At 35.2% G+C, this 27,806-nt stretch overlaps 2 protein-coding genes and 1 pseudogene across 2 annotated transcripts; 1 reads left to right on the forward strand and 2 right to left on the reverse strand.

Annotated features, from left to right (window-relative positions):
- Positions 1–510: 510 nt before the first annotated feature.
- Positions 511–5,012, forward strand: LOC145598240 (phytochrome-interacting ankyrin-repeat protein 2-like). Its single transcript, XM_081654571.1, has 3 exons — positions 511–1,341; positions 4,151–4,322; positions 4,458–5,012. Exons 1-3 carry the CDS (start codon positions 1,198–1,200, stop codon positions 4,667–4,669), a joined length of 528 nt encoding a protein of 175 aa, XP_081510697.1. The 5' UTR covers positions 511–1,197; the 3' UTR covers positions 4,670–5,012.
- Positions 5,013–6,137: 1,125 nt separating this feature from the next.
- LOC145598306 (F-box/kelch-repeat protein SKIP25 pseudogene) lies at positions 6,138–7,543 on the reverse strand (annotated as a pseudogene).
- A 6,976-nt stretch (positions 7,544–14,519) lies between these two features.
- Positions 14,520–27,770, reverse strand: LOC145597296 (ATP-dependent DNA helicase Q-like 2). Its single transcript, XM_081653431.1, has 20 exons — positions 27,545–27,770; positions 26,095–26,315; positions 25,000–25,146; positions 24,690–24,905; positions 24,036–24,140; positions 23,823–23,927; positions 23,618–23,740; positions 23,436–23,524; positions 22,451–22,487; positions 22,328–22,361; positions 21,009–21,061; positions 20,861–20,938; positions 20,695–20,760; positions 19,700–19,766; positions 19,523–19,576; positions 17,866–17,973; positions 16,762–16,826; positions 15,737–15,815; positions 15,100–15,320; positions 14,520–14,874 (listed from the first exon to the last, which is right to left on the reverse strand). The coding sequence occupies exons 1-20, from the start codon at positions 27,609–27,611 to the stop codon at positions 14,689–14,691; spliced, it is 2,121 nt and encodes a 706-aa protein (XP_081509557.1). The 5' UTR covers positions 27,612–27,770; the 3' UTR covers positions 14,520–14,688.
- Positions 27,771–27,806: the final 36 nt, after the last annotated feature.

Consider the following 27,806-nt stretch of genomic DNA (forward strand, 5'->3'; position numbering starts at 1 on the left):
TGATTGTTATTACTGTACTGTTTTGACACATTAAATTGTACTCGTAGGAATAATGGTAAAAAAAAATACTACAATCTTCTGACATTTTGATAATACAAATATACATTGTTGGGGTAAACTTTTGTTTTTTTATTTAAACCATAATAACCAACTAATGTTACTACTGTAATAAATAAATGTTGAAAAAATCAATTTAATTAGATTAGTACTCCGTAGTGTCCATACCATAAATTGATGAGTAGGTTTTTTTACAATGTGGATAGAACACGCCTTTAGACTAATATTCTATTAATCTAATAATTTATACACAAGTATTATGAATAACTAGTACAAAATTTATCAGTTTCAACACCTTTCACAAATAGTCGTCAAAATTCAATACATCCTAAAGCCAAATACGAGTACCATGAAAAGAAGCATAAAAAAGATAGAATATTAGAAATACAAAATCGCTTCGAAAATCTATCAGTTTCAACTCTTTTTCAGATAACCTAAAACCAATTATCCTCATTAAAGTCCTAAAAAAAGGTAGAATTCTAGAAATACAAAATTCTTTCCTCATCCCATTACCAAAACAAATATTCTCTCTTTCTTCTAGCCTCCTCTTCCTCCTTGACCTTACTCCTTCGATTTTAGCCGTGAACCCCTAATCAATTCCTACCCTCATTCAAACAATCATCACACATGTTGTTAATTATCAATCGAGGTTTTGTTTGATTTCGTCTGAAACCCTAATAATTTCCTTATCCTATTTCCCCAGTTCATCGAATTTTCAATTTAGGGTTTTGCACAAAATTATAATGTTCATAATCTCCTTGTTTAATCAGCTACCTTGGGTTACGGCTTCTTCAATCATCCTTGTTAACAATCTTCGTGTTCTTGGTCCTGGTTTGAATCCCTTTGCTCCTTACAACATGGCTAATTACTTAGCTCTCTCTCGCTAATTTCAATTTCTTTGCGTTTTTTCTCCCGCTTTCTACTTTTAAGTAATCTGAAACAAGTTTGATTTTGATTTGGGTAGTGTTTTGTCTGAAAAATCATGTAAAATAGTGATTTTTTTCATCTGGGTTGATCGATTTTTCAATCTTTGAAAAGGGAGTTTCTGAGTTTTAAAAGACGAGGGTTGTTTAGTGTTTCATAAGTTGGTGATTGATTTTGGAAGAAAGGGGTTTGGTGATATTGAGGGAAATAGTAATTATGCTAATTACTCCTCAAGCTGAGCAGTTGGGGATTTCCCGGCGAAGATTATTGAGGAAGCGGTCGCATAGGTCGAGTTTTGATACCGATGATAGAGGTTGGACTCCGCTTCACATTGCTGCTCGGAAGGGCGACCTTAAGGAGGTATATTTTGTCTTTCTTGATTGTATTTTGTTATCACTTTGTTGCTCTTGCTTGTTGAAAAATGTTGTAGTGATTGGTATGTATGCGCCTTGACGCCTTGTTTATTTCGAGCAGTGTTCTATGAAGCTTGGGAGTTGATTGACTTGATTCCGTGTTCAGATTTTCTTGGTTAAGTAGAGTGTTAGGTCATTGCTATATTATTATCTGCAAACCAAGTGGAGCCTTTTTGTGTGATATGTGATTCAGGTTTCTTGAAGGGTTCTTTACTACGGAAAGATCACCCCTTTCGTCCTTACAATTACTTGTTGACATTGTTGGCTCGTTGCCATCCTATTACCCCCATAGCATTTAATGTGCATACTATTCTGTGCTTTCATATGAAATCTGAATGATTGTTAGTATAAGATTTAGAAGGTTATAGAATATATCTAAATATGCCCCGGTTTCCATTGGCAGTCCAACATGTTTCCTATAACTGCTGGCTTGTGAGGCTGTGACCAACTTTGGCAGCTTATCCCCCTTACAGCTTCCTGTATTTCAAAGCAACTGGCAAGTCTTAATTTTTCTAGCTGATAGAGTGATTGAGTAGGTATCAGAAGGAAGTCAAATTGTAATCAAGGGTTTGTGTGGATGTGATAGAGAGGGTGAGGTGCTGGATATAGGGGCTGTGTCACGTCCTTGGAACAGTTATTGCTTGAAGGATGCTTCTGTTTCCACTCTGTTTTTATTTAGACCATTAAAATGTGGACACTTGTTAGTCCTGTAAAAAAATGAAATAGATAGATTGCCTCTATTGGCCTTACATGCAACGGATCAAGCACTGAATTATAGCTGGTAGAATTTGTGACTGCCCTTTATGTTTCTAGATATTGTTTCATCATCTATCTTAGCAATTTTTAGTACTATGTTTCTAGATATTGTTTCATCATCTTAGTCCTAGATGTAGTCTGAATTGACTGATTGTATAGTATAAACGTTTGTACTATTTCAGGGACAAGAAAAGTTGCAACTATAGATCTGGTTGACCAAAGCAAAGGTGGGGGGTTGTTTTGACATGAAAGAGGGAACCAATAAAAGCTAAATAATGTATGAAAGAAAGAGGAATGGATGAAAAGTATTTATGAGCTTGGGAAAGAGTACGCATTGCTTTGCTGAATTAATGTGGATAGAGCATTTTAGATTTAGAAGTAGGTCTTGGATCTTTTGGCTTTTGTTTTTTGGAACAAGTGTGATTAGGATTTATCCTCCTTTGTTTTTTAGGGTATTTCCCTGATTTAGGTATTAATAGGAAATTAGAGTATTTTGTCCCCTGTGGTAACCATATTTTTAATCTTGTTGAGTTGTATTTTATTATTATACTTTGGGTTATCTATAAGTCTACACACAGCAGGCTAGATCATATTCTAACCTATGCACGGGGTTGTACAAATTTGGTTTCGTTAAAGGGTAGTTGTGTATTACATAAGAGAGTTTATAGGATAGTAAGCAGCATTGATGGAGCTTCTACTCCCATTAACCTATTAATAAAAGGAGGAAAATGAATGGGCAAGTGGGCATTTTGACTTTGGTTTAAAAATGGTTATTACTGAACTTAAGTTCCTTGCTAATATTCAATGTTTGCTAAACTGGCCTTATTATTGGTGCTAAATTGAACTTCTTTTGTTATTTTATGCTGGAAAGATTTAGCCTGAGCTTTATTTAGACCCTGATGGCCCTAGCCCCTAGGATTATATGGTGTAATTCCTATAAGCAGTGGGATAAACTAGTATGTGAAAGTAGTCCATATGAATAGTTCCATTTCAATTATGTTCAGGCCTGAAATGCTGCTTAAGTTGCTCCAGCTTGATGTGATTGCTGTGATTTGGCTATTTGCTACTTGGTGTTATTTAAGTTCATCCTCTGACTCACTATTAGCTTGCCTTGAGTTTAGTATCTTTTGAACTGGCATAAAAGGGATACCAATTTCAATTTCGTCTTTCTTTGAGTCCAGGATTGGGTTATTCCGTGAGATTAAGAGCTCTTCTGGCTTCACTGCTTTAGGCTTTAGGAAATAAGTGCTTACTTTTATAATTTTCTGTGGTATAATTGGAGTTGATTTGATAATTATGGAAAATATTTGCTTAATATAGTTGGGCAATGGGTCAGACCTAGTGTAATTTTGGAAAGTAGTACTAAATAAGTACCCATGAGGCTTGAAGAATTAAGTAGTACTAAATAAGAACCCATGAGGCTTGAAGAATTAGGAATCTATTTCCAAGGTGCCACACACACACACACACACATATGATGAGATGCATATGGGAATGTTACCTTTTATAATTGAATGTTGAGATGGTTTCTGCTTGCAGTTTGCTACCTTCAAACTTAGAATTTGTGTGTCACATGTTGATGTAACCTAGCAGTTTGCTACCTTCAAACTTAGAATTTGTGTGTCATATGTTGATGTAACCTACAGACTTTAGCTTGTGTGCCGCTTGGTGCTACTCAGTACTTGCAGACTTAGAGTTGGTATTTCACATATTATCGGTGTGATGGTAGGTTCATGAACCTTTCTTTGACTATGTGAAGCTGCCCATATGTGAATGTCAACTATCTTTTCAAGAGTCATAATATCCAACCAAATTCTGTTTTATATCTTTTAATTCATTGGAATGCATCCTGTTTATTATAGTGTTTTATGCTGCTTTTGTTTTCTAGTAGAAGAGAACTGTTTCTTCATAGTAGTATAGTACCTCTGCTTAGTTGAATTGCATTTTCTCGATGGGGTTCAAACTTGATATTGAAGTTCTAAACTGTGGGCCTAATTCAGGTGAAACGAATGCTAAATGAGGGAATGGATGCAAATGTGGCTGCTTGGGGCGCCAAAATGCAAGGTGTCACGCCTCTTCACCTTGCTGCTGAAGGAAGCCATCTCAAAGTCATGGATGTGCTGCTTGAGCGGGGTGCTAATATTGAAGCCAGAACCAAGGGTCCTTGTCGTTGTAAGTACTATGCTTTATGGCCTTTAACCAAGCTTAATGTATCCTTTTCATTTCTTTTAAATTCCTAGAGCTGGGAGCTATTTATCTTTTTTCTTTACTCTTGAGTTCTGATTATGGATTTTTTGGGCATTACAGGGACACCGCTCCACTTAGCAGCTAAAGAAAGAAATAGGGAAGCAGTCAGATTTCTGGTTGAGAATGGGGCCTTCTTGCCACCTGATATTAATGACAGCCGATTTAACCCACCATTACACTATTGCCCTGGCCTTGAATGGGCTTACGATGAGCTAAAGCGTTTGCAGGACAGTTCATCTTCTGGTGAGATATCATACTGTTCTGATAACTGAAGCTGCCTTCAGTCACACATTTCACTCTCAACATCTATATCATACTGTTCTGATAACCGAAGCTGCCTTCAGTTACACATTTCACTCTCAACATCTATATTTAGCTTTTTAGCCACCTTTATTGAATGTGTCTATTATTTAGTTGCTGATGTTTATGATAGACAGTTACTGTCCTCTGGTATGTGGTATGTAATAGCTCAATATATGGTTGTGTTATATGACGATGTAGCTTTGGGGTTGCGTCATAAGTAGTATATCAGGTAATATGGAATTGTCATCATTGTATGATCTGTTTTGTGTCATGGATGGTTTGCATTAATGAAATAAAAGTAGACTTGGTTTACATTACTCTTTCTGCAATGATTCAAATCTCTAGAATAGGGGAAAATATCAAGTCAGTAGAGGTTATGCCGCTATGGATGATGGAAAGCCCTCTGGATGTAAGCAATCTTGTAATCCTGGATAAACCGAGTAATCAATAGTTAAGCTCCTTTTATTTATCGTCAAAAATATGATGTTAGCTTAATTAGCTAACATCAAATTGTTTACTATGTATCATTTTGTGTCCAGCCGAGATCACTTCTTATTAGGGATGTTTAGATTTTTTTATATCTAACTAATGACATTTGTCTGTTGTCACCTTGATTAAGATTGGACATGGGTACATGATTTGGGCTGAAGAACAACGCAAATTAAATTATTCAACCATAAATTTGTCAACATAATGTTATGCAAGTACATCACTATCAATTGGACATTTGGTATCTTTGATGCAAATACGATTTTGTTTTGGTCGCTCACCAACCATGTTCTAATATCAAATAAGGGTTGTTTAGTGAAAGATGTTTGCATCTTACGATCAAAAGGTTAAGTTACTAAATTTCAATATGGAGCTCCCTTTTAAGGAATTATTCTTGCTAACCTTTACCGAATTGACTCGTGCGGGCCTCCATTAATATAGTACAAGTTAATTTAGAAAAATAGTGTGTGATACTTGTGCACATTATTTCCATTGAATATGAATATATTCCTTATTTTTCATGGCATTACTCCATAGTCCATACCACTCTACCACGGAAGTTTCACTGTCTTTGGATGTGAAGTGTGAACGAGTCCATTTTAAATTTGTTTCCTCCTCAAAAAATCAATTAATTTTCATATGAAGAAAACATTGTATAACACCTATAAATATACAAAATCTTTAGTTTGAAAAGTATAAAATCCACCTTAAAAATGTTTCTTTTGTTTTTATTATTCGTTGAATACTTGAATTGATTTACTACTTTTCCCTACCAAAAATAAAAAAAAATGCCGAGGTTGCAAAATGTAAAGTTGTGAACTAACCCATTTTTCTTTGACAATACGACAATACTTAAATCTGTGGACAATTTTTACATGAACTAAAAAGTTTTCATTTGACTTTGTCATCAAATCTTTCATACAGTATTTAGGTATTTCTTCCATAACATGCTAAATCTTTCTCATACCTTCCATTAAAAATTCAAGATTTTCTTACACCCAAAAAATTAAATAAATAGAACACATCTTAAGATTTTTAATACTATAACTACCACTATTTTTTGTATGGTATGTACGACGTCAAAGAAAGTTCAAACTTGATTAGGTCCTACTCATTCTTGGCAAAACATGAACCGCAGCAACATTGAACCCTTGTGGTGGCTCAACCACCCACATTTGCGGCGGCGAAGCCACCACATCCACCACAACTATCTCACTACCACCTTTACAAACTACGCAAAGCCGCCCGCCTCGAGCCGCCATCTGCTGCGCCCCTCGCAGCCTGTCACTCTCTACCACATCCACCCACCCATCTGTCTCCTCAATGTACTTCCTCACCACTCCCTTGGATTCATCCACCACGTAGATCATTTCTTCATCCATTGCAGCCGCTGGACCCCGCCACCCGCCTAACATACCTTCCTTCATGTCACCCCATAAGTCTTGTTCTGCGCTGTATACGGCTCCCTGCTTGGCAGTGTCACCTTTGACGTTGACCATGCAGAGGCGACCGCGCCATCCAATGGCATCGGTCGCCTCCCGGGAAAACCGCCCATCCCGGAGGGAGCTGACCTTGTCCCACTTGTCACGGCCCCTGGATAGGTCCCACCGCTCCACGGATCGGGCGGTATCCGTGGAGAAATGAGGACCGACCCCACTCGCCATATAAAGGGACGTACCAAGTGCCCCAGCAGCACACCACCTGCGGGGCACTGGTACAGGCGGGCCATACCGCCAGTCCCTCGAGATGGGGTCAAACACCAGGGGCCGTGACAAGGCGGGAGCAAGGTGCTCTGTAGTCCCCGCAACCACAGCCAGTCTTTTACCAACCGTAACAGACTGGACCGGAAGGTCGCGGGCGATGAAAGGCGGGTGTCGAAGGAGAAGAGACAAAGGTGGTGGAGCTGGTAGAGGATCCCATTTAGAAGAAATGGGATCAAAAGCAAAGAAAGAAATAGGAGTAAGAAATTGTTGTGGGTTTGAAGGAGAAGAATAGATGGTAATATTGGGGATCAAAAGAGTGTAAAGAGAGTAAAAAGGAGGGTAAAGAGGGGAGTAGATGAAACTACGCCATGAATGAGAAATTGTATAAAGCAATGAAGGTGGAATTTTAGAGAGGATTAATTGAGCAATATGATCTGGGAGACCAGGTATAAGTTGGTGCTCATTTTTTTGGTGGTGGTTGCGATGGTGATCACGGCGGTTGTTGCGGTGGTGGGGAGTGTCATGGTAGGAGAGTTTAGGGGTTTTTCTAGACATAGATTTTTTAGTATTTTTGGGAGGGAGGGGGTGTGTTTAAAAGAAAGAAATAGAAATAAAGATGTGTGGTAGAGAAAGGGAGGTGGGAAAGGATAATAGTGGTCTAGTGGAGGACTTGGGTTTAAATTGATAGGAGCTTGCCCTTCTTTTTGGGGTGTTTTATTATTTATTTATTCCTAAAAAAATAAGTATTTTATACAATAAAACATAATTCATATATATAATATATATTCTTTTTATTAAAAATAATTGCAATTTGCAAGATTTTCTTTTTTTCTTATTGTAAATACATTTTTTTACGGAATACGGAAAATGCTCTTACAATTCATTATGATATTTGTCTGAAAAAAAAAAAAAAAAAAAAAAAAAAAAAAAAGAGGTTTATAATGTCTAGATTGAAGGTGATAATCTACTTGTTGTCATATCATTTATATCCAAATTTGAAACCTCCAATCCATGAAAAATTGCAATTATTATTAAAGGTATTCATAATATTTATTAAGTTTTGTGTGTTATATGGGCAAAACATCTATTATGAATTTGTGCAATATTGGTAGATAACCAATCTTTTTCAAAATGATAATATAACACACACATCTATAAATCTATAATCATCCAAAAACATCCTGATTCTTGTATACTAATTTGTGTAGAATTATATTTTAATATTAGTAAAAATTATAATCAAAGAAAGATATATGTATAGCGTACAAAAAATAAGCTAATGCATTTATTTAGAAACAAAAAAAGTTAAACTTTTGTAATTTACAGAAAAGATAAAAATAATTTTTATTTTTAAATAATTCGAGATTTGATCCTATAAACTCTCTTCTATAGAGTGAGATGTAAACCTTGCCATTGGACTAATTTATTAATCCCAACTTTTCTTGGATTGTTTTTTTTTTATTATTTTTTTTGTTTTTTGACAACCATGATTTTGTCTTAGAACACAAGGTGGATAAAGGAAGTAGATAGAGGAATGTAGCGTGCAACTTTAAATTAAATTTGGGGTTAGTAAGTTAGGCAACCCTTTATGTTATCATCATGCACGTGCTACTAGAAAGTGAAAAGTATACGACTGGCATCTTTTTTAAGCTTGCAGGAATTATGCTGCCTTTTGCCAACTTTTTAGGATGGAGAATTGGCTCTTTTTGTAGGCCTTTTTGCTACATTTTTTTTATTCCCTTTTTTTTTTTTTTTTTTCCTAAAGAATTTTAACTTTTTTTTTTGGTTCTAGTATTCAACGTTTCGATTTTGCTTCTTTTCCTCTTTTCAAAAGTGTTTCAATTTGATCAATATATAGTGTTAAGTTTGATGCATGGAATGGAACTTCACATTTGTTATCTTTCTTGGTTTGCAATCTTTAACTTTGTTTTGGTATTAATAATTAGGGCATGTTCTGTTCAGCTTAATTTCAATTCAGTTCAATTCCAACCAGTTCAGTCCAGTTTAGTTCCAATCAATTCAGTTTAGTTCATTTCACTTCTTTTGCTAATTTATTAGTTTTATACTCCCTCCGCCCCCTTTTGTTTGTCACGTTTGAAGGAAAATCACGGGAATTAAGGTGGAGAACGTAAAGTATATGGGAAAGTGAAATTCCCAACCAATAAAATAATAAAAGTGCATAGGATAGAGACTTTTTCAATTGGTCAATTTTGTAATTTTTTGTCCTTTTTTCGCCCGGAAATAAAAATTGTCGAGATGTTTACCATGGTCCCTAATACCCTCCAAGAGTCCAATTGGGTCGGTGGAACCAACCAATATGCCTTTAAACGATCATTTTACGAGTTCGCAACATGTACTGATTTTGTAAATTCAAGTCTATCACGGACGTTTACGACACTATATAATGTTCATATATGGTTTCAAACAGCATTATATGACACCGAGATATATCTCCTAGGGTCTAAACACTTTTCGTCACCGGGTCCTGAAACCTCAAAATTTCCTCAAAAAGTGTGGATTATAGCCTTCGATTTTGTAATTTTTTGACCTTTTTCGCGCGGAAATAAAAATTGTCGAGATGTTTACCGTGGGTCCTAATATCCTATGGGAGTCAAATTGGGTCAGTAGAACCATCCCATATGCCTTAAACGGTCATTTTACCCGTTCACAACTTGCAATGATTTCGTAAAATCAAGTCTACCACGGACGTTTATGACGGCATATAATGATCATATATGGTTTCAAATGGAATTATATGACCCTAAGATGTATCTCTTAGGGTGTGCAAGGCTTTTTGCCACAGGCTCCTAAACCTCAAAATTTCCTTAAAAAGCATGGATTATAGCCTTCAATTTTGAATTTTTTTGACCTTTTTTTCGTCCGGTAATAAAAACTACCAAAATGTTTACCATTGTCCCTAATAGCCTCCGGGAGTCCAATTGGGTCGGTAGAACCATTCAATATGCCCTTAAACGGCCATTTTACCCCTTCACAACTTGAAGTGATTTCGTAAACTCAAGCCTCCCACGGACATTTATGACTAAATATAATGATCATATGTGGCTTCAAATGGCATTATATGACCTTGAGATGTATCCCTTAGGGTCTCAACGTTGTTCGCCATCGGGCCCCGAAACCTTAACATTTCCTAAAAAACGTGGATTGCAGCCTTTAATTTTGTAATTTTTTGACCTTTTTTAGCCCGGAAATAAAATTACCAAGATGTTTACCATGGTCCTTTATACCCTCCGGGTGGCAACTTGGGTCGGTGGAACCATCCAATATGCCCTTAAACAGTCATTTTACCCGTTCCCAACTTGTAGTGAATTCGTAAACTCAAGCCTACCACAGTTGTTTATGACAACATATGATAATCATATATGGTTTCAAACGACATTATATGACCTTGAGATGTACCTTTAGGGGTCTCAAGGCTTTTCGCCACTGGGCCCTAAAACCTCAAAATTTCATCAAAGAACGTGGATTATAGGCTTATAGCCCTTAATTTTGTAATTTTTTAACATTTTTACGCCCGGAAATAGAAATTGACGAGATGTTTACCATGGTTCCTACATGGTCCCTAATATCCTTCGGGAGTCCAATTTGGTTGGTGGAACCATCCAATATGTCCTTAAACGGTCATTTTACCCGTTCGCAACTTGTAGTGATCCTGTAAACTCAAGTCTACCACAGACGTTTATGACAATATATAATGTTTATATATGGTTTCGAATGCCATTATATGACACCGAGATATATCCCCAAGGGTTTCCAACACATTTCGCCACTGGGCCCCGAAACCTCAAAATTTCCTCAAAAAGCGTGGATTATAGCGTTCGATTTTGTAATTTTTTGACCTTTTTCCGCCCGTAAATAAAAATTGCCGAGATGTTTATCATGGTCCCTTATATCCTTCGGGAGTCCAATTGGGTCGGTGGAACCATCCAATATATCATGAAACGGTCATTTTACCCGTTTGCAACTTGCACCGATTTCGTAAACTCAAGCCTACCACGAACGTTTATGACAACATATAATGATCATATATGGTTTCAAACGGCGTTATATAACCCCGAGATGTATCCCTTAGGGTCTCAAGGCTTTCCGCCACCGGGCCCTGCAACCTCAAAATTTCCTCAAAAAGCGTGGATTATGCCTTCAATTTTGTAATTTTTTGACCTTTTTTCGCCCGAAAATAAAAATTGCCGAGATGTTTACCATGGTCCCTAATACTCTCCGGGTGGCCAATTGGGTCTGTGGAACCATCCAATATGCCCTTAAACGGTCATTATACCTGTTCATAACTTGCATTGATTTCGTAATCTCAAGCATACCATGTACGCTTATGACAACATATAATGATCATATATGGTTTCAAATGATATTATATGACCCCGAAATATATCCTTTAGGGTTTCTAGGCTTTTCACCATTGTGCTTTCCATTACACCAAAAAGAAAAGAAAAAGAAATTACACACAAGTGCTTTCCATTATTATTATCATTTTCTTAGCATGTAGCACTTGGACATATATTAATTATCATATTTGAAAAACAATTGTTCTATACAAGTGGTCCAATGGTCCAAATTTGTTAGATTAGGTTGAGTAGAGAATTATCCTTTATTCGTAAGGCTATATGTAGAGGCTCATACAGTCATACATTAATCATATAGTAACTTAGTAAGCCATTATTGTTCATTTGATTGATTTTGAAAGTTTAATTTGTATGTTTGCATTATGTTTTAAAAGCTGTACTCTTACCATGTTATATTCACTCATTAATAATTTTATGGACTTTGATTGAAGCGAATAATTTGTAATAAAAAAAAAGAAATATGTTCTCCTTTTATAATAATTGAAACGGTTAATTTTGTCAAACATGTCAATTTATGAGTTTGATCATTTATATGTCTAATTAAACATTAGTAAAATGTACGTATTAAAAAAAAAGTTACTATTATTAAAGTTCAAATTAATATATTTAAAATCATTTTCAGGATATTAATTGTTTTTTAGATATACTCAAAATGTATATACTTCGTACAAAGTTAGTATGAATAGTGAAAAAATAAAAAAATATGTCAATTATTATGAAACAATATCGTAATTTTACTATCTCAAAATCTCAAATCACTGTAGATGTGATTCTATTTAATGTATTAAGAATGAACATTAGTAACTTATTAGATCATATACAAAGTATTTTATCGTAATAAATAAATAACATTACTTTTACTTATCAATTACTTAAGTATAATATATCTGAATCAAAATAGAAGATCCCCCCTCCTGATTTCAAGAGATCTTTAGATCGATTCTCATTATCCGCCTATTGGCTCACTAAAAAGAAAATATCTCACTCCTATGAATTTCCTAAGAAACTTCTCTATGTAATTCGATGATATGCCAAATAAAAAGTTAAAAAATAAAATTAATAAAAAATTTTGCAAATAAGGATAAAGTTAAATATTATAGAACACCTAAGTAATGTGTACAAAATTAAATGTCAAGCTTCCATATAAATGCAAAAAGCGACTTTTGGGAAGCAACATGTAACACACACCCATACCATATCATACGGATTTCCCCACCTCATCCAAATTATTAGCTGGTATGGGGTCATCAACAGCCTAGCTAGCTTAGTTTAAACATGAGCTATCTACTAGCTCAGGTTAAGCTTGTTTGGAAAATAATTTGATACTTTTAGGAGATAAATAAAGCAAGTAAAAAAAAATAATTTTAAGGATCAAATACATAATTTTAACAAAATCCGACATGATTGTTTTATTCGATCTTATCTATAAACCATAAAAGTTAGTCATCAACTTTTAAACCAATGATGTATAATTCATAATTCTGCTTATTACACAATTCATCAATTACCTTACTAATTATAGAGTACTTAGTTTGTAATATGCCGGTTTATATATGGTCAAACCCTCTAAAAGAATTAAAATTTATATGTATACTTGGGTGTTGGAGACTAGTTTGTGTCTAGGTAAGAAATAGAGGCCCACCTAAGAAGGAGATAAACAAAATCCCTTAAACGAATCTTATAAAATTTGATAATAACTATCGGATATGAAATTTTATTATAAGCTACACAGAATATGAAGTGAAAAAATACAACTCCGCGTCTCCACCACTTCAACCTCGATCGTTGCTGTAGTAGCTAGAAGCCTATTATATACAAACTACCTATCAGTCATACTTTTACCTCTTTTTAATTGCCTCATATTTTTATTTTGAGCTTCATCTTGAGATTGTTCCATTATACGAAATATGAGTCATCATACTCTCTCCAAATGTCTATTCCTCAAATCTATTTGCACCCGCATGTATAATTTTGCATCAGTTTTTAATTTCGTGAACTTTGTTCTATAGAGCAATAGAAAAGGAACAGCGTGAGACTTACAGTTCAATACGAGTATTAACCATGCAAACATTTATAAGTAATTAAGTGTATATTACGGAGTACTAATTAATTGCATGGTTAAATACAAACTCGTAGATGAGAAAGATGGACCATGCAATGTCGGTTCACATTAAAGGAATAAAGGCGGCTTTTTTGCATTGAATTTTAGTGAGCTGTTTAGTACGTGAGATGTAATTTGATTCACAAGAAAATTAATAACAATATTAATATAATAAATAAATAAAGGAAAAAATAGCTTTTTGGTTGGTGTTTATTTTCAAAAGGCAAATTAGTTGAGTGGCAAAAAGGCAATCTTGGACTGTTGTTGGAAGTTGGAACCTTGATGTATATGAAAATTACTATAGTAAGGTACACTCCAACCAAAATCTCAGAGAATATCTGTAGGTCCCATTTATTCATTCATTTGGGGTTCTTGCTTCTACCACTTAATTTTCAAAATTTTCTTTTTTTAAGAAAACAAATACCTAAAAATATTTGACAATAAAATGCATGGACCAAGCTTTATTCTTTACACTTGTGCTGTAAGGCCCTGTTTAGTTTGCCTTATATTTGTTTATCTGATTCAGTCTGATCTAATTTGATCTGATCTGAACTGATTTGATCTGGTTTGGTCTGATCTGAATGTCAGATTTGATCAAACTTTGACCTTAAATATACGATAATCTATTATGGAAAAAAAATATATCAAGTAGGGTCTCTTTAGATTCGTAATAATGTGTATTTGTATTAATATGTGATTTTCAGAATTTTTTCATTACAAAATTAACGATATTAACGATAAAAAACTGCACATAAAACGATGATCTGATCCGAACTTAATTTTTCTAATCTGATCTGATCTGAACTTAAGATTTTAAATAAGATTAGTTATGAGCTTACGACTTTCCTGACAATACGAGTTATATTGTTGATTTATACTTGTTCTACTTTGGCTTTTTTTTTAAAGAATCTACTTATCCGATATTTAATTTTAGAAAGATAAGTTGAATGGAATAAAATATTAAAGTGTGATTTGTCAGAAAATTATAATTTTAGATAGAAGTGAGGTAATAGTTTAATTGAAAGAAAGGGATGTGAGAGGAGAGTGCATATCAATCCGGCCCATTTAGAGAACCCCTGAATAGAAGGATACCAAGGACTACAATCAACGTAAGAAGCTAATGAGTAATGACTACAGTGAAGAAAACAAATACCAGACTAATTTGTTTTCATATATCAGTTGAAATTAATGGTGAAATTAAGACAATTAAATAGTGCCTAAAGTCAAAATGGTGCAATTATATTGAAGTATAGGCAGTATAATCAAACAATATAATACTGATTTATAGTTATATTATCAGTCTCACTAAGCTATATATGTTATTCGTCATCTTCGCTGCATTCTATAAGAACAGGAGTTTTTTTCTTCGCCTTTTTTGAAGTTTTATTGTCTTGTTCATCATTGATGTCAGGATCAGGATTTCCTGACGCAGAGCAATGGGCAATTTCTTCAAGAATTCTACTTCCGTACTTTCCACTTTTCACCTTCCCGATTATCTTCTCCAACTGCAGAGAACACAATATTTGTTCAGACACGTGAAGAATCCAAGTCGTCTTTAAACTGAAAAAACAGCTACTGAAGAATAACATTTACGTAGGCAAAGATTGTATCTGAGCTACTGAAGAGTCAAGCATTCACAGCATTAAACATTTGCAACTTAAAATTGTCATCACCTGTCCACAAAGAAGTTAAAATTTTGAAAATCAAGGGTAATATATACCGAGACTTGCCTGTTCTATTGAATCTGGTTTTTCAGCAGCTAGCATGCTGATCTGCTGAGTAGATAAAATAGAATGAGGGAATATTCCTCCATGAAGTGAAGCAAGTTCCTTACGCAGCTCATCTAGCCTGAATTCCAAATTGGATGATGCTGATTTACGCTTAGCAGACTTCATAACCCCAGCTTTAATTTCCTTACCACAGTAGATTTGAAGCTTCACAGTTTTCATTCCTGCATAAAGCATTTGAGAAGGAAGCTAAATTTTGAAGCCAAGTAACGAATAAAATGCTTGAAACTGATTACATAACAAAATGCTCGTATCAAGAAAAGACCAAAGATGACAGCATGAACAAAATGATTGAAACTTCTCGAATATCTTATTACTCAATCAGTTCCAATATTAAAAAAAGAGATACGATTTCAGAGAGAGATTCCACCTAGAATCAGGTTAGATGGGGAACAAAGAGGCTTATAACCTTAAAGTCCTTAACCCTAAAGGCTACAATTGCAAATAATTAGTTCCTCATACACCATTAAGCCCTTCACTCATACTGAATAAGGTGGACAACAAGCTCGATATATAGCAACTTCCCATCCTACCACAAAGATCTAGACAGAGAATAATTGCCAGAAGGCAGGAAATTCACCTTGTAAGACCTGTTTTCCCAATGGACCTAATGTCACATAAGCATTTGTTGTGTACGCTGTGTGTTGGAATTCTTCTTTCTGCATACAATTATAAAAAGTGGTTAGTTATATGCCATTTAGATTCTAATTAGCACACTTTGAAGAAAATAAATATCATATCAATAAAAAAAACTAGAAAAGTTTGGAATAGAAAGGAATAGGTTTATCCGAATCCATAGGTATTTTTATATAAAGATATTTTTACAGCAGTATGTCAGGTGCCAGCCTGCCAGGTTCAATCCTTTTGGGGGAATGTAGACAATAACTTTTACACCAGCTCCTGATTTTGGCTAGAGTTTACTGTGGTACATCCAAAACTTATTGTAGCTTCAAGTCTTTTGCAAAATATAGATTTCCTTATCTCAACCCCAAATCATCATTGTCAAACTTTGTTGCCCCTTAGACTCAAAAGATGGTAGTTTCATCTTTACATACATAATAATCCTCTTAAAGAGAAAACTGTTAAACTTGTAGTCTAGATAGATTTCTTTAAATCTATTAATTGTAAAATTTTCCACAGGCCACACAGATTGGGTCTTATCAGTATGTATTGCAAACGTTAACATATTTTGCAAGCAAAATTTTGTAGCAGATGACCATTGATCTACCCATTGACTATGAAATCTAAGAGATACTATGTGAGTTTGAAAGCTGCAAGATTTTTCAATGATGTCCAAAGAAAATCTGGACAAAACTTATATCCTTTCTTTTGGTATGTTGACATTTGGTTCAAATTTCTGCTTATCCTTCTCTCCATCTTTCCACCCAGTCTCAATTTCTCTCTTCCCTCTATTCAATCCTAATTTATTTTTAGGGTGAATTAGCTATCCCACAAGGTTTAGGCTGTGGACTTTTTTAAATGAATTACAACGGAGTTGACACAATGTTTCTGAAGCAATGACATACACGTAGTATATCAACTTGGTATGCAAATGAGCAAGAGATATCAAAGAAAACCTCAACAAGAAAATTACAGGCTCCTTACCAAAACACGATCTATAATTAGTTGGATGATAAGTTGCTCCATATGATCTCTTTTCAGGTCTGGATCTGGCAAATCAAACCAGCATATTGAAACTTAAGGATATTTGTTGCAATCTAACTTAACCAGGTGCCATAGAACCATGGGATGACAAGCATGCAATTTGAATAGAAAAACTAGAGATTTAAAACCAAAAGAAGTCCATAAATTAATGTCTCAATATACACAAGTATATGACTCGCTATAGCTAGGTCAACAACACGTGAGCGCCAACATCTCATGAAATTCACATGTTAAATTCCGAGACTACTTGATAAGCAGAAGGCTTCATAACAAGCAGTTAAATTCCGAGACTACTTGATAAGCAGAAGGCTTCATAACAAGCAGTTCCAGGTGTAACATACATATATCGACTCAGTAAGATACAGAATTCATAGCATATCATTACTCGTACCTCAAACTGGCTCCTTGCTAAGAAGTTACAGTGGTCATTTTATATTTGAAAAAGCATTAACACATTCTCTAAGAATTGATAAGCACAAGACATTATATCCATTATATCCCAAAATTGATATATCATCATCACTCTTTCTGCTCCATTAGTAATGAACATGACTAGATTCAAGTTGATACCAAAAGACTATGAGAAAGTGGTTTGGACTGCAATGTCAGAATGCAATTACCATGGGCTATAAACAGTATGACTGGAAAAGTGTCTAGACCTCAATTTTTTATTCATTACTATGTAAAGAGTCGAGACTACTATCTGATAACCTGCGGCTGCCTCTCTCTGCTCCCTTGGCTTCTAACAAGGGAACTTATACAGAGTGTTGGGAGAATTTTTATGCATTGGAAAAAGAAAGAAAAGCAAGGGACACATAACAGCATACAGCTAAGGTTCTACACTTAAAATCTGAAAGTTAGAAAGGCAGACAATCAACACGTAGACCATATTACTAGAGTCCTGAGTTGATACTAAAAAAATGATTAAGTTAATTGCTTTTTCTGAGAAATGAAGTCTAGGGCTCGAAAGTATAAAGACAACAGTAAAATTATTACACTAAGCAAACTAAATCATGCTTGCCATGTCATAAGTTTCACACATACCTAAGTCTTTCTGTTTTACTTTCATCTTGTCAACCAATTGCAACATTGTGACTCTCTGATCTTTTTCTTGTATATTTTGTATCAAAGAAATCACAGCTTTTGCATGACCTGCACAAGATTTTTAATTAGAGCACATATGAGACTATTGCACTTCTTATAAATAATATTTAAACATTACAGAAGATAACAGACTAATCATAATCATGATAAATACAGCTAAAGCCATAATGTACTACTGTCAAGCAATTAGTAGGATGTATTCTCCGAGAATCACAAGCTCCAAATAAATTTCAAAAAATGGAAGCACTCAGTACAGCAGCAGGACGGTTTAAGGCACAAAAGAGAGGGAATATACAAAGAACGGTGACAAAAGAAATTGAATTTCTTTAAGAGAAAAGTTTGCAGAAAAAGAAAAATATTTTTTTATAAGGAGATGAGTCACCAGGACAAAAAGCTAAACTGTCATGAGAGATAATGAATAGACATGACTGCTTAGTGAATTAACTCTCTCTAAGACCCAGAAAGGTTGGACGTCGAGATGTTTCCCATGTGCCCTTGGTACCCCTTGGGTGGTTGGAAACATCTCCTATGCCACCTAATTATTTATCAACTGGGTAATTACTTCAAGCTCTCAAGGCCTTCTCAAGTCACATATGGTTCAAAGCCTGAAAGCCACCTTCTATGACACCGAGAGGCACCCCCAACAGGTCATTAAGTTTTGAAAAAAAAAGAAAAAAAAAATTATGAATGTGTTATATCCTTCATTTTGGAGTTATATACTAATTCTGAACCCAGAAAGTTTGTAGGTTAAAAAATGCTTCCCTTGGGTCTCGTGGGACCACATCATGGCTCTTTAGTGTTTGGGACCATCTACTTCGGCTCTTAACCACCCATCCAACTGGCTTTCGACACACCCCTTCTCATTAGTCCATTATTTGACTGACTAGTAAGCGTTTATAGCTATAACCTATAATAACCTCTAATGACCCTAGGATGCATATCCCAGAACTGCAATTTGCATTAAGTCACCATCTATGCCATGCCTTCCCTACTTTGAGTCTTTGGCCATGACTTGTCCCTATAGCATCCTGGCTACTTAATAGATTGTTGTAGAAGAATGTATTTCTACTATCATGAAAATAATTATGTTAATGTTTAAAAAGAAAATTAGTACTACTGCAATCATTATCTGACTATGGTTGTCAAAGTTTTTCTTTTAATTTGTCTCAAAATTGATATATGATCTAAATTACTTAGCATTGCTAACAAATAAAAGCATCTATATCACTATATCCCTTCATAAGTAATAAGAGAGGTCATTAATGATTATAAGGGCAATTTGTGAATAAAATTTCTTTGTTGAATATAACTGAATTCAATCATAACCTCATAGGTCTCTCATTCAGGTCAACCAATAGCAAGAAGGTAATATTTGAGTATAGTTACAATGAATTATCTTATTGTGGGTGAGGCGATCAATTTTAAGAAAGTCGGTTATAAGAAATGAAGAGAGATTTGTCATTTATTACATGTAATACATGTTTGCCTGGCCCACTGATCTTTTTGTAAGCTCATAAATATAATATTTTCTTTATATGACAATTTAAGGAAAGAAACATTTCAGACAAAACAGAAAGATAAGTAACGCAATACATACAGGAGACATCAATGTCTTTGACCTCACTAGAAGATACACAATTGTCACACATCCCTGTGAAAACAACACCAAAGTATTATGAGAACAAATCAGCATCAGCCTAAACTCGTATTCATTGTAACTCTAGAAATCTCTAGGGAAGCTGAAGATTTAAGAAAGAAAAAATAAAGAATATACCATTGCAATCTAGCAGTGGTTCAGCAAAATGTTTGAAAAATGCAGCTCGCCTGCACCCAGTCCTTGACTGCAAACAAAATAAATTTCTTGAACATAAAGATATCATACACATATACCAACAGCTAAAAACGAAACAATATTGAAAAACGGTTATGGAGCACTTTTTCTTCAATTTAAAAAGAAGAAACAAATGGGCATTGAGTCCTCTGGTCTCCGCAAAGATATATAAATATAAGCATCCTTATTTGAGATCCAACCACCTACTACAAATCCTAAATCCAGTCTTTAAATTCATGCTAGCTCAAGGATAGACCTGGTTTTGGATTGCTTAAGATCATTCCTAAAGAAGCAAAGAACTGAAACTAGAAACAAAGGGAAGTGTCTACTTGGCTAGTTTGTTTAATGAGGATTTGTATGTTAAATCAACTAAAAGTTACAATTAACATCAAATGAAGAGGAGAATACTTGTAGTGACTCTAGGTCCGAAATCCAGAAATCAGAAACTGGGCCACTTGAAACAGGTACCTGGATATAATTGTGGAAACGTAATCAATTTGAGCTTTGATGTTTTCAGAACATACAGTGGATCTACATGAATACACCAGATCAGGGTCTGATCTAGTGCTGAACACCAGCCTTTTTGTACGGAGGTGAAAAAACTATTGCTGTCAAGTACCAATCTATGGTGCAACTTGCTCTTCTAGAAACAATCAAAATACCTATTGAAAAAAAATATTTCCTCCTTTCCACCTCATGACCCTTTTTGGTTTTATGTACTATATTTTATAATGTCATATGCATTGCGAATTTCTAGAACTTGGCTTCTTCAACTTGTTCAAAGGTATGCACTTCTAACACTGATATAGTGATATATTATTATTTTTATTTTTCAGAACTGCTATGGCCTGGTCAGATACACCCTGTAATCAAATTATTTAATCAACATATTCTTCAATCTGAAAGTCATGCTACTTGATGATATAACAAAACAGTACCTGACAATACCGTACTATGTCATAGAGATTCTGAAGACCGGAGTTCTCATAGAAGACCATTGAACTCTGCCAGAGAAGCAACACACAAAGGAGGGGCAGGAGAGAGTAAATCCTTCAGTCATGATTAGTAAAATAGATTGACAGATAGGAGACCCAGAAACTTTACCTGCCTAGGCATGTCAGCAGGCCTATAGTAGAGAAGGCATTCCGCCGGAAGTCCATCACGTCCAGCACGTCCACTTTCCTGAATCCAAGGGACATAAATCACAGCACAAATGTTTGCAGGAGAGCAAATTCGATTTGAAGAAAGAAACCTGGTAATATGTCTCCATAGATTTGCTCAGACTGTGATGAATAACAAACCTGACTGCAAACAACCCAATGTATTAGCACCATAGGCATTTTTGTTAAAAGACAAAGGAGTAAAAAGGGAACAGATTAACGCATATACAAAGTAAAACCAGCATACACCTGTTGCAGACAAGTAAGACTGAACAATGAAGAAGTGAATGAATAAAGCAAATGCACTGGCAAAATGACAAGGAAATACTAGGGGCTCCTCTCTTACTAAAGCACCCAAGTACAGACAATCTATTTGATCAGCAAAGATAGGTCCTCTTCAGTCTTCATATGCTCCAATAGGCCAACATAATATATAAGGATGGTATGTGTTAAATCCAATATACCTTTACTACTCAGATACCCAAACCATCGATGGCCAAACAAATATAGCATCTCAAAAGCAATATCTCACTCTCACTGCACAATAACAAAAGCTATCTAGAACCTCCAAAGTGTTGTTGAGCTCCATAGAGCATCCACATTTATTTTTGGCATTCATAAAGCACCCAATTGCTTTAATGGATCCCCATAACCACTACACTGAATATAGCCTTTATTTGGGTTCTCTAGAAGGCTTTAAAGGCTTGGTAGTGTATATGGTCTAAGAACCATCCTTAGACCAACTCTATGTCTTTCCATTGCTTTACGCCAGTTAGCCATATGACCCTCCCTATATGGCCCTGATGAAGCTTTGGAGCCACATGATGCCGGAGGGTATCTAATCAGCTTAAGAAGCTTCCTCCATAACCCACTTCAGTTGTGCCCATTCTGCAGCTGCATCGGTGCCATATATGAATTACAATGGCCTCCAATGACCCCTGTAGGCTTCCTCCATAACCTACTCTAGTTTTGATATTGGGTCCCAAATGATCCTTCAGAAGTGAATGGTAACCTACAAGATGGGTTAAACCAGGGTTGTTCCAAACCAAGTGTAGTTTATGATCCATGGTCCAGGTACTTGATTACTGTAAAGTCATAACATCCCTGGTATCTAATATGACTCCCTAAGGATATTAAGTCATTCTTAGCATCATCATGTGCCTGCTTAAATTACGTATAAGTTGCCAGAGGGTTTGTTGTGAAAGTAGGGAGCGGAATTGATGATACTTCTGAAGTGAAATTTCTAGGAAAGAGTACTACAATATCAAGAAACTGAGTAATAGGGATGGGAATGGGGTGCATACTATTCAGCAATGATTGTCCTCAAGCTTATCAAGAGACAATTAAGAAGGAAGTGGTCAACAACATAAGGAGCACATAGCAGTGTACACATGGTAATGTCAATACGAACCATCAGGTTTGTTAATTCCCATGCCAAATGCCACCTGAAAGACATGATCACAGTGAAATAAGGCAGGCATTCACCCGATAAGTATAGATTATAAACTGAATTATTTTGGCTATAGCATCTTACTGTCCCAACAATGACCTGTAATTTGCCATTGCTCCACCTGCATCGTGATAGAAATACCAACTTAGACTAAAATAAGCCAATAATCACCAATTCCAGATCCATCACTTAATCATTAAAAACCATTAAAATATCTCTACATATTTAATTAAATCAACCTAGATATCAAGGTTCACAAAAAGACACTGTGAAAGTGAAGGATGATCTAGCATACTCTTACCACACATTTATATTGCATCAATTGATATGTACATACAGAGAAGTGATGAGTCATAGAATGGATCAATGACAAGAAACGAAAAGGCAACAATAGTTCTCATTAAAAGGGCAACAAACCCAAAAGTAAAAGCCATAAGTAATTAGAATCAACACCCAAAAAGATAACCTATGTTACTCGGACTCGGTTACCCATGTCCGACACGGGTACGTGTCCAAGTGTCCGACTCGGCTATTTTGTGAAAAAATTCTATGATTTTCAACTAAAATGAAGTGTCCATGTGTCATACCCATGTCCGAGGGTCGAGGGTCCGACACGGGTACTTGAGGTAAAATGAAGAGTCCGAGTAACATAGAAGATAACATATTCTCATGAACAAGAAGCAGCACAACATGTTATGAGTATACAAAATACTTTTTTTAATTGAAAACTATCATAATTCAAAGAAACCGCCATAAACAACAAAGGTAAACAAGAGTACAAGACCCACTTAAATCTACCTAAAGCTAGTAAAAAGGTCTGAAAAAATAGGTGTTTTGAAAACAATTTTGAATTTTTGAGGTGTTAAGCGGCAAAGGTGACTATATAAATGGAAGCTGTAAGCGAATCTTACAAAGCTAGTAATGGGGTGACAGCGTACATCTGTTTGCGAGCTGAGATAGTAAAATTTAAAAAATGGAAAGAATAGAAAAGGAAAATTTAACAGGAAAAAAAAAAGGCCAGAACCATGAATTGCTATGCTGCATGATGCATAGAAAATTTAGAACTTACCGCATGTGAACATTTTCACGGTCTCTAACTTCCATATCAGCATGGTAAAAATCAGCTTTAATTCTCTTTTCACGTAATTCCTTTGCAACCTATTTTCCAGAAAAACAGAAAATTGTCAGAAACCAAAAAGGTTATAGTTCACAGTAAACTATCTATTGGGCAAGGTAAGCCGTATAACTGACCTGCTCACATTCTTTCCTAGAGAAGCAGTAAACTATTCCTGATTCATTATTTGAATATGATCCACTGATAAAATCAGCAATTTCATCAACCACCACCTTTCCAACTGATGACTTCTCCCTCACCTGTGCAAGAAAACAGAAATAATCATTGGAAACTCTGGCAGCCAGGCAAATAAGAAAACATAGCACTCATATGTCTACTAACCATATAAAACAAATTTGGCCTGTTCACACTGCTAACAAATGTTACACATTTTTGTATATGCAACATCTCCATCAGATCAAGTTGGACTTTCTTTGTAGCAGTTGCCTGAAAATAATAAGAGAAGATCAGGTTAAAAAACATAAAATTTAATATATCGGACACTTGATTCTTTAACAAAAACAACTTGGCAGAAATAAAAAAAGGGTAGGATACCGTTAAAGCAATAACAGGAACTGTTGGAAATTGAGTCTTCAAAATACCAAGGTTCTTGTAGTCAGGACGGAAATCATGACCCCACTGACTGCAGCAATGTGCCTCCTGCAAAAGAGTGACTTACTGACTTGTGCTAACAACTTCAGCTATAACAAGAATCATTGTATATGGCAGCAATAAACACAGTTAGCCAAATTTTTTAGGATACATCAAACTTATAAGTCCCTAGCTCCCTACATTTAAAATTAATGAGAGCCGAAAATAATGCAACACAGGAAAAAAAAAAAAAAAAAAAATCGAAAACCGAGCATTTATTGACAGATTGACAGCAGAAAAGTTGCATATTCTTGTATATGCCTCAGCAGACGACCACCATTCAAACATATACTATTTTAAAAGAAAGATTTTTTTAAATATTATTTTAAATTTTTTATCTAGAATCCACCAAGCAAATCACCGTCTTAACTTTATTAAATAGAGTACAATATAAGTTCTTTTTTGGTTAGGAAAGTGGGAGGGAGTTAAGTAAATTGCTTTATTTTTATTTATGATGATGTATTAAATTGTTTACACCACCAGCCACCATGTACAAAGTGATTACCATACATCAAATGAGTTCCTACTCTCAAGGAGGAATTAGCAATTTCAACTCACATCTATTGCTATGAGCGAAAGACGACCAGCATGGTGGCACTTTTCAAGCTTTGACATAAATCTTTTACTCTTAGATATCTTCTCTGGTGTGACATACAATATCTTGAGGTCTCCTTCATTCTTTTCAAGGGCCTTGTATATGAACTTCTCATCTTCCTTGCTAGTAGTTGAAGTCAACATGTATGCTGGAACACCTAAAGCAGTCAGACCCATCACCTGAAGCAAAAGTTCAACATTTCATAGCTAGATTTGTTAGGTGGCAAACCAATAAATGCTTTGCTTCACGCAGCATTAGCATATATGACTATACCTGATCTTGGATTAAAGAAAGCAGAGGACTGACTACAAGGCAAACCCCATCACGAAGTACAGCTGGAAGCTGGTAACAGAGACTTTTGCCGCCACCTGCAGCCATAATCACCAACACATCTCTACCACTCATGACTGCATTTATTATCTAGTAAAATTGAATTTACAGAGTCAGAACATGCAGAAAAAAATAGATTCCTGGATATAGTTCAACATGGAGAAAAATAAAGTCACAACAAAGGAAAAATTCATTGCAAAGGTATATATAAACTAAAATAAAAGAAAAATGCTGAAAAGCCTAAAATACAGGAAAAATCCACAATGACAAGTATTTCAACCCTCAAAATCCCCAAAACATGAAGAGAACATATTACTTACATAGATTTAAATATTTAATACCTTTTTTGTAACACACCAAAAATTAGCCAATGAAGTAAGAATCTAGATGTTCTCACCCCCCCCCCCCCCCCCACACACACACACACAAGCCTTTGTTGTTGTTATTGTTGTTGTATTCGGCCAGAATAGTATCTAATTTTGAGGATAAAGACACTGAGCCCAGACTAGCAATTTTTTCAACCCAAAACCCATTACTTGACCCTGACGCGCACAATATCTCCTAACCAGCAACTGCACACAAATTAAGCTCAACTTCACAGTTTCCCAAAAGACCAGTTGATGTGACATACTGCCCATCAACTCTTTCACCACTTCCATGGACATAAATATGCTGCTCAAGCCAGCCATGATACTTCTGAAATGTCATGTACCCTTGTAGACCATCAAATGTCAACCAGAACACATTAATTCATTGCAAGGAAAAAATCATTTGATAGAGAGATCTATCAAACCTCATTTGCTTTGTGAGAATCTATGAAAATAATTTAAACTGGACTAAATTCATCATGCTGTTAAGCTAATGGATTCACAACATACAAAGAGGACTCCAATAAATCGGGAAACCCTAAGGCTCAAGCTAAATAGACCATGCATTATCTCAACCTAATTTTGTCGACAAGAAGGCAAAATTTACAACATTACTGATTTTAGAAATCTATGTTTCCTTTAGATTAGACAAACAAGTTGATGTATTTACCTCCCGTTGATTTGCACGATATGAAGAAATGCCAAAAATGTTTAGTCGGAGATCCTCAGCCTCAGAATCCCAACCAAAAGAACCTGACCAATCCTCTGGAGCTGTTGAGGCACCATCGTTATGGTGGCTACCTGATGCCTCACAATCTTCAAGGAGTGCCTTTAGTTCAGATTGTCTGGCATACAGATTTTCTTGCTGATCTAGCAGTAGCTTTATTTGATCTGCGATCCATGCAAAATTATAAACAGGTATTACCATACCAAATTAGATGACTTATACGCAGGTATCCATTTCCTGTTTCGAAGAAGTTTTTTTTTTTTTTTTTTTTTGACTTTTGAAGATAGAATTTGGGTTGTAGGTCAACATATAATGACAATCCATATTAAATAAGTAGAGCATACGTAATTGCTATTCTGTATATTAAGCACTTTCTTATATTTGTGATGTATTAAAAATCAAGGTTCGGACTTGTAAATTGAAGGTGAAAAGTGTCAAGGGAGCGACGGTCTTCTGGCAAGCTTAAAGCAACTGACACTGGCAGTTAGAAAAGTTAACTTAACAGAACAGCATTATAAAAGACTGCCAAACAAATATTTCAAACCACAAGGCCACAAAACAATAGCCCCCATAAGCTAATATTACAAAACTCAAATCAAGACCAAGATGGACAAGGATAGACTACAAGAAATTAGACAGAGGAGTCAAATGGGATTTTGTTTCCCCTTTGGAATATATCGCATCACTGCATGAAATTCTCAATTTCTTGTTTTTTACATTTTGAAAACAGCTCGATACACTGCTTCGGTCTCTAGCCAGTGCTAAAGGCCTCTGTAGCCATTGTTACTCTCTCCAATTCTTATTATCTGTCCATTTACCCAGCTTTTCTTATTAGGCAATATTTGTCACTTCAAAAATCAATTAGCAACACTATATAAGTCGTCATTTCAACACCGGATGCGATCCTACTCATCAATTTCAAATACCAATGCAATAACTAACAAATCCTTAAAGTATACTTATAATTATTATTAGAACTTGGCTCTTACAGCTGCCATTTGTTATCTACATGTTAAAGTTCTTGGAATTAGTCCAATTAACACATCAAATGAGCTAAATTTCGAAATTCAGAAATCATATCATACCCCAATTATTTAATGGGTGCTTCAAAAATGTTGATTTATACACTATTTGCAAACAATTGTACACACAGAAAAACCAGACCCAAAACTAATTTCTATCAATTATTTAAGCTTCATTTACCCAAAAATCATCGACTTCCTCAACTAAAATGTACTCTTTCTTCACATTTTCTGGTTAATGCAAAATTTGCCGAAAGATAGAAATATTTATATAAATATATACCCAAATACTAATACTAAATTACCCATAAATAAAATGCAATATTATACTGCAATTTAAAACCAGAAAAATAAACAAGAAAAGAAAAAACCTTGAACATCTTGAAGCTCGGCTTCCACATTCAGCAGCTCTTCCAGAACTTCATTGGTGCAGTCCATTTTCCAGAATTTTCGCTCTTCGTGTTTGTAAAATTTGTATTTCAACAAAATTTGTACTTTTCTATCAATTAAATTAACCCCAGAAATCGTAATTGAAGAGACTATTGCCCAATTAAATTTGCGAATTAATTGAAAACTGGAGAAAATGTTATGTAACTTATGCCCTTGTTATTTATCGGTATCAATACTTTAGGC

Source organism: Chenopodium album, chromosome 20, assembly GCF_948465745.1.
Source record: "Chenopodium album chromosome 20, dcCheAlbu1.1, whole genome shotgun sequence".
NCBI lineage: Eukaryota > Viridiplantae > Streptophyta > Magnoliopsida > Caryophyllales > Amaranthaceae > Chenopodium > Chenopodium album.

What these genes read in the sequence shown, in the direction of transcription:
- LOC145597296 (XM_081653431.1), bottom strand. Translation starts at nt 27,611, where the DNA reads ATGGACTGCACCAATGAAGTTCTGGAAGAGCTGCTGAATGTGGAAGCC. An exon ending in TTTCTTTAATCCAAGATCAG is followed by an intron (nt 24,906 to 24,999) that starts GTATAGTCATAT and finishes CTTTTGCTTCAG; the next exon opens with GTGATGGGTCTGACTGCTTT. An exon ending in CTAGGAAAGAATGTGAGCAG is followed by an intron (nt 23,525 to 23,617) that starts GTCAGTTATACG and finishes TCTGGAAAATAG; the next exon opens with GTTGCAAAGGAATTACGTGA.
- LOC145598240 (XM_081654571.1), top strand. Translation starts at nt 1,198, where the DNA reads ATGCTAATTACTCCTCAAGCTGAGCAGTTGGGGATTTCCCGGCGAAGA. An exon ending in GGAAGGGCGACCTTAAGGAG is followed by an intron (nt 1,342 to 4,150) that starts GTATATTTTGTC and finishes GGCCTAATTCAG; the next exon opens with GTGAAACGAATGCTAAATGA. An exon ending in AACCAAGGGTCCTTGTCGTT is followed by an intron (nt 4,323 to 4,457) that starts GTAAGTACTATG and finishes TGGGCATTACAG; the next exon opens with GGACACCGCTCCACTTAGCA.